The sequence below is a fragment of the Quercus robur genome, chromosome 11, assembly GCF_932294415.1.
Source record: "Quercus robur chromosome 11, dhQueRobu3.1, whole genome shotgun sequence".
Classification (NCBI taxonomy): domain Eukaryota; kingdom Viridiplantae; phylum Streptophyta; class Magnoliopsida; order Fagales; family Fagaceae; genus Quercus; species Quercus robur.
The window spans coordinates 37,545,202-37,552,207 of record NC_065544.1 but is presented as its reverse complement, the minus strand read 5'-3'; the positions used below and the strand labels follow the sequence as shown (position 1 = coordinate 37,552,207).

The window sequence follows — 7,006 nt, the reverse complement described above, 5'->3', positions numbered from 1 at the left end:
TTATTTGAAAAATGTTACCATAATATTTCTGCAATAAATTTTAAGTAATAGATTGTTATTAGTTAATATTGGTGAGTAAAAAAATAATTTTAGCTGTGGGTTTAAATTATAACTAGTAACAACTTTTCATCTAAGATTTTGATGTGATTCTTATAAAAATATTGCGAAACATGTTGTGAATATAATACTTTTCATTGAAAAATATAATGGTTGTGAATGAATATAAGAAGAATAAATAATGATAAAAAAAAATAAAAAAATAATATTTAAATGAGATAGAAAATATATATTTAAAAAAATAAATATTAAAAAAAAAAAAAAAAGTAAAATTTACTGATAATTCTCTAGACCGTACCAAAATATGGAGAATGTGCTCGGGAGGATGTGTTAAGTAGTTATTAACAGGTTATTAACAGTCACAAGACTCACAACAAAGTCGCCTGTGAAAAAAAATCGTGTTCATAAAACCTAGAAAGAAACTAGTTCTCTGTTACTGAATGTGAAAAGATCCAGCCCTTATCCCTTAAAACCAATCATTAACTGACTAGAGAATGTACCTTTGTGTCCAAAAGTTCGTGTGTATGTTTGACACACATGTGTGCTAAAAGCAGTGTGAATACAACCCCGAAAGTCACAATCAAAGTAGAAGTCACCAATGACGTCAGCATAAAATCCTGCTTTAAAATCCATGCTTCTGCAACTCTTAATAAATCAGGTGCATAAAGATTCATCTTTTTTCATGTCCAACTCTCTGTCTCTTAGAACATCCATGAACTCAGAAGCTCCTCAAGTCGAAATGTACTTCTTTCCTTATGTGGGTGGAGGTCATCAAATCCCAATGATAGACATAGCAAGACTCTTTGCTTCCCACGGAGCCAAATCCACAATCATAGTCACACCCACAAATGCTCTTCAGTTCCAAAACTCCATCCTCCGTGACCAAAACTCTGGCCACCCAATTTCCATCCACGCTCTCCAATTACTAGACGGTGCCGTCTCACCTGACTCAGACATGTCAGCCACCCCTTCCACTGACACCACAGTCCTCCGAGAGCCTCTGAAACTCTTCCTCATTGAACACAAACCCGACTGCATTGTCTTCGACATGTTTCACCGTTGGGCTGCTGAGCTTTTCGATGAGCTCCGAATTAGAAGGATTGTTTTCAATGGTAGTGGGTGCTTTCCTCGCTGTGTTAAAGAGAATATAAGAAAGTATGAACCTCATGAGAAAGTGGGTTCGGATTATGAGCCTTTTTTGGTTCCGGGTCTTCCTGATCGGATCGAGTTGACAAGGTCTCAGCTTCCTGTTTTTCTTAGAGACAAATCTGGGCGCTCTGATAGGATGGCGAAAGATGAAGAAAAGAGTTTTGGGGCTGTGGTTAATAGTTTCTACGAATTGGAGCCAGCTTATGCAGACTATTTCAGAAAGGAGATGGGAAAGAAGGCTTGGCTTGTAGGACCAGCTTCTCTATGTAACAAAAATACTACAGATAAGGCTGAGAGAGGCAAGCAAGCCGATCAAAGTTGTTTAAGGTGGTTGGATGAGAAAGAACCCAATTCAGTTCTTTATATTAGTTTTGGAAGCAAACCCAGCTTTGCTCCTGGACAGTTCCTTGAGGTTGCTCATGCTCTTGAGGCTTCCAATTATTCATTCATTTGGGTAGTTGGAAAAACCTTCAAAGATGAAGAACGTTGTCTTCCTGGAGGATTTGAAGAGAGGATTAAGGAATCAAAGAAGGGTGTGATAATAAGAGGGTGGGCACCTCAGTTGTTGATATTAGAACATGGTGCTGTGGGAGGGTTTATGACTCATTGTGGATGGAACTCTATGTTAGAGGGAGTTTGTTGTGGTGTGCCTATGATTACATGGCCACTCTCTGCTGAACAGTTCTCCAATGAGAAATTGGTTACTGATGTGTTGGGGATTGGAGTTCAAGTTGGGAGCATGGAGTGGATGTCTTTTAGTTCTGAAAAGAAAGCGTTGGTTGTGAGGGAGAAGGTGGAGGTGGGAGTGAAAAGGATGATGAGTGGTGGTGATGAGATTGTAGAGATGAGAAAAAGAGCTAAAGAGCTTGCAGAGAAGGCTAAGAAAGCTGTTCAAGTAGGTGGATCTTCGTCTATAGATGCTGATGCCTTAATTGAGGAGCTTAAATCCTCAAAGAAAATGAGAGTCGATAGTGGAGGGTAATGATTATTACACTCTGGTATTGCACGCTCAATATACACGTACAATTACACGGGCTGAAATCGTATTTTAAAAATATGATTAAGTTAAAATTATAAAATAATGTTTTTACTAGTTCATAATTTTAATTGAAATTATGAAACACGATTTCTTAGGTGTATACAAAGTGTGCAATGAAGATTATGTAATCAGATTGGAATGCAGCAGAAAGAAAAAGGAACTCTGTAGGTTCTATTTAAGGTCGAAATAATGAAGATGAGTAAAAGAAAGTTTGTATTGATTTCTGGTGGATAGTTGATTCTTTTTTTCTTTTAGCTCTTTGACGCGGTGACCACAGAGCGAACTATTCTTTCGCCTTTTACTATAAAAAAATATAAAAGGAATAGATTTTGCCATGTTAACTTCAGTTTACTAACATTGTAAGCCGAAATTGTGAGATTTGATTTGACAACTAAACATTAATTTATGGTTTTGTAAGAGAAGATAAATGCATGGTCCAAACCATTGAGTGTCTAATGTCACTTGCAAGCTGGCTTGGTATTTTGGTCCATTTCTATTTTCTGTAAGTAGTAAAGGTTATTTATTTATTTATTTTTGAGAAGGAAGTACTTGCAGCTTTATTAATCAAGAATTTGGCTCCTCAAAAAGAAAAAAAAAAAAAAAAATCAAGAATTTGGAAAATTAGACAAAAAAGGAAGACAGAATATCTGGTGGAACAGACTCCATTCAGACTAATAATGGAAAAGAAAGTCTTGCTCTCTGAGCTAAGGCATGAGCAACTGCATTACCTTACCAAACAACATGAGAGAAATAAAAACTCTACATAGAGTTTACGTAAGACAAAATGTCTTTTATAAGATGTCCCCTTTGGGAATTTTTCATACCCCTACCCTGTAAAGACTTAACAACTGGCTCAGAGTCCCCTTTAAAGGTAGAATTTTTGAAACCCAATTCTAAAGTGAAACTTACTGCTTGCCTCGCAACCAACAGCTCTAGAACTTCCACAAAAGATGGTTTTTGAATCTTCTCAGAGAGAGTAGCCATGACTTCACCATCGAAGTTTTGAATAACCACTCCAATAACTGCCTCATCTGACTCATCAAACATTGCGCCATCATAGTTTGTCTTCATATTCCCTGTAACAGGAGCTCTCCAATTCTTTTCAGTAGCATGTTGGCTTCTGTGAAGGGGATTGCCTAGATTATTAAAGTCCTGAATGTACCCTATTGCAAGGGTCGATATTCTGTCTAGTGGCAAAGAGTCTTCTTGCAAGCAAGTTTTATTTCGTTGATACCAAACTGACCAAGCTGTAATAAAGGAACTAGTTGTGGTTTTTCACGGATCAAATTGACCACCTCCGGGAAGGAACTTGATTGCATTCTTGTCCTATCAACCCAACCTGAATTGGTTGCCCAAATAGATTGCAATTTTTCACAGCCCCACAATGCATGAAAGACATCCTTAGATTCTGCAGAATAGCGATGACACACAGACTTTTGGAGGATTTTCACTTCATTAGATTTTCTTTTGTTGGCAAAAAAATTGTCCAGGCTTTCCAGAGAAAGTGCTTGATCTTACCTGGTACTTTTAATTTCTAGATACTCTTCCAGAACAGCTTTTGGGATTTGGGCATTAGAGGTCTGTCGATGTAACACCCCAACCTAATTGCATAATTAATTTTATGGGTTTATATGCTTGTTATAATCTTAATTACTTTTAAGTGCATGAAGCTTTGATATTGTGATATTTTAAAACATATATGCTCTTTTAATATTATGGAAAGAAGTTTATAAAGATAAGGGCTTATATGTAAAGTTATATTATTGTTTGGGCCTTTCTAGAAATATAAGCTTGTAAGGGGGTGAAAAGTATATATGCTAAAAGTTGAAAAAGTGGGTTGTGATATTTTTTTTCCCTAGCATTACATGTGCCCCCACCCCCAAAGTTAATTCCCTTATCTTTTCTTTTGCTGTACCAGAAGCTTCTTGCTTCATCTCTTTTTGCTCTTTCTCTTCTTTTTCCTTTGCTCTTACACAACTGCATCTCTCTCTCACTCTCTCACCAAAAATTATAGACATCTCTCTCTAAAGAAGAAACTGAAAGAGTAACACTAAAGTTTCAGCTTCAAAGTTTGTGGGTAAGTAAATTAAACCTCATCTGATTTTAGGTATTTTGATAATATATTTGTTTTGTTGATTTTCCCTTCTTTATTCTCTAATCTGATTTTAGAAGCTGAACTTGTAATTTTGTTTTAGTAATTTGAAAGAGTGATGATGTTGTGGTCTATTGAATGCTTATTAACGTATTTTAATGTGTATAGTATAGGTATAAAAATACTTAAATGAAATGAAGGCCTATTGCTATTAGTTGATGATTTTGTAAGAACATGTGCTGAAACTGTCACTGTGACAAATTTGATGTTTATAACAAGAAAAATCTGTATTAAATCATATTTTGTGAATTAGGATGCTAGGAGTATTTTTTGTGAATTTTGAGACAAACATGGTTGTTATGGAAGTGGCCTCACAGCATTTGGATGAATATAAAAATAATGGTTGAATTTTTAAGTTGCAAGAAATGTTTTCAAGATAGATTCGAGCATTCTGTCTTGTATGATTTTTAATAAATCATAATTTTATTCTTTGACTCTAAAATTTTTATGGTATATGCTAGACATATAGGGGAGTGATTCTGTAAAATTTCATGACATTTGGATGTGTATAGATAGCCCATTTTTATTTTACAAATAGGGCATATATTGCTGAAATGAGTAGTGAATAACATATGCTACACCTGATTTTGTGGATTTAATTCTCAAGTTAGGGTGAATTTTTTGAGTTATAATTTAATATGCTTATCCTTTGGTATGTTTGGATCATATATAACTTTTATGTTTTGGTTTCTCTATGGTTTGGGTACATAATGTGTTTGATGATTGTATCATGTGCTTTGGGAATCCTTGTGTGATGGAAAGTAAGGATTTTCTTGAGTTTGAGAGTTAGGTTGTGTTTGAGGTATAAATTTATATATTAGGAAGAGTTTGTCAGTAATAAGTTTTAGCTTTTCATTTAGGTGGCGAGAACGAGAACATGGACACTTGAGCTCTTCTTATACAATCTCAATCTCTTGCGTCTTCTGTTTTCAGGTAAAGGATATGTGACATGTGTGTTTGATAAATATTAAAATTATTTAGAAAATTATTATACATTAAAACCTTTTAATTAGAAATATTAAATATTAGCATGATTTAAGTAAACTATATGTTCGTGAGTTGTTCAATCTTATATACATGATAATTTTAGCATATTGATAATATTATTTATATTACGAACATAATATTTAAGAATGAAGTGGATATGCTACTATTGTGGAACATTTATGTAAAAGCAAAGTTATCAGGAAAATATAATTTTCAATTATTCTATTGTTATGATCTGAACTCAGCTAGTAGGGGTTATAATATTGGTATTTCCATGGAGATTCTGATTGGCCATTAAAAGTGGGACTGGCTCTATTGTATCCGCTCTTGTTGGTAATGACCAACTTATGGAGGATGCCAACCTACCGTCATTGTTGAAGATATGTATTATGATATGATCTTGGGATTACCTAGCATTGTGGGAAATGTTGGATGCCTGGCACTCTGTGCTGGAAGCCTCCTAAAGTTGTGACAGACTTATAATTGGATTAACTAATATGTATTATAAATGAGCTATTAAGCTATTTGTAAATTATAAGAAAAGCATGATGATAAGAAAAGCATGATGATAAGAAAGGTAGGTTGAATGTGTTAAAGTCTGATAAGAAGTTTATGATTAAGTATTTTATAGTCTATTCAAAGATAAGATTTCTGAATTATATTTAAGTTCCTTATTATGCCCTTTTATTATTATATAAAAGGAAAATGAAGTATTTTCATCTAAAAGCTCGTAAGCTATTTTAAGAACAATATGAACAGTGTGAAGGCTATTTTATCAAAGCTGGTATATCCATAAAATATTTGATTTACATTCATTCTTATTAAAGGCCCATGGAGCTTAAAACCTTACTGGGTTTCGTAGCTCATCCTATTATATTTCAGTGCACAGGTTCTTTTTGGAAGCAATGAGAGTATTAGAGGTGGCAAGGATTCTATGATTCTTGTTTTTTAGATTGTATAGGTTTGTTGTTGTTGTTGATGATGTTATTGTTGTATAGTAGTTTAGCTCTTTTGTTGTATAGGAGGAATCAAGATGTATTTGATCATTTGAGCACAAATGTAATTTGGAACCTTAATTTGTTTTGAACCCTAGTTGTATGTCTTTCGGGTTAGGTTTGTTATAAGAGTTTTGCTAAACGTTTAACTATGTAATATTTACACGGATACCTGATGTTTCAGCTAAGTGGTAATCTTTCCAAGTTCAAAGGAAATGAAGTTTCAAAGTTTTCATCATTTTTGTATATTGTGGCTTTTATGCAAGAAATAAGCAAGAATACAAGAAACAATTCTTGATAAGTACCTTCAGTTTACGTTGGTTCGTGTTAGTATTGAGGTAAACTTGATATTAACATGACGATCATGCTTTAAATTCTGGAGAATAGGTTTGGCTTGTGACAGTTTAGATCAAGACTAGAGAGTTCACATAGAAGCTTATAATTGGATTTGACTGAATAGGTATTATATTTTTCTTTTGGCCAAAACAAGATATCAAGCTGAGAAGTAGTGCAAAGAGGTAGTGATTTGATGTGTTGAGCTTCAGGAGGATAAAAACATAAATTGATTAATTGGACATTCCACCAACCTGTTTGAGGATTGATTAGAGTATCCACAGTTGCTTCAGG

General features: G+C 34.3%; 1 protein-coding gene and 1 long non-coding RNA gene across 2 annotated transcripts; both read left to right on the top strand.

Annotated features, from left to right (window-relative positions):
- Positions 1-695: 695 nt before the first annotated feature.
- LOC126705854 (abscisate beta-glucosyltransferase-like) lies at positions 696-2,465 on the top strand. Its single transcript, XM_050405075.1, has one exon. The coding sequence runs from the start codon at positions 740-742 to the stop codon at positions 2,186-2,188; it is 1,449 nt and encodes a 482-aa protein (XP_050261032.1). The 5' UTR covers positions 696-739; the 3' UTR covers positions 2,189-2,465.
- A 1,675-nt stretch (positions 2,466-4,140) lies between these two features.
- On the top strand, positions 4,141-6,617 carry LOC126707191 (uncharacterized). The gene is made up of 3 exons (XR_007648857.1): positions 4,141-4,322; positions 5,258-5,330; positions 6,267-6,617. It is a non-coding gene; the product is annotated as an uncharacterized LOC126707191 (long non-coding RNA).
- Positions 6,618-7,006: the final 389 nt, after the last annotated feature.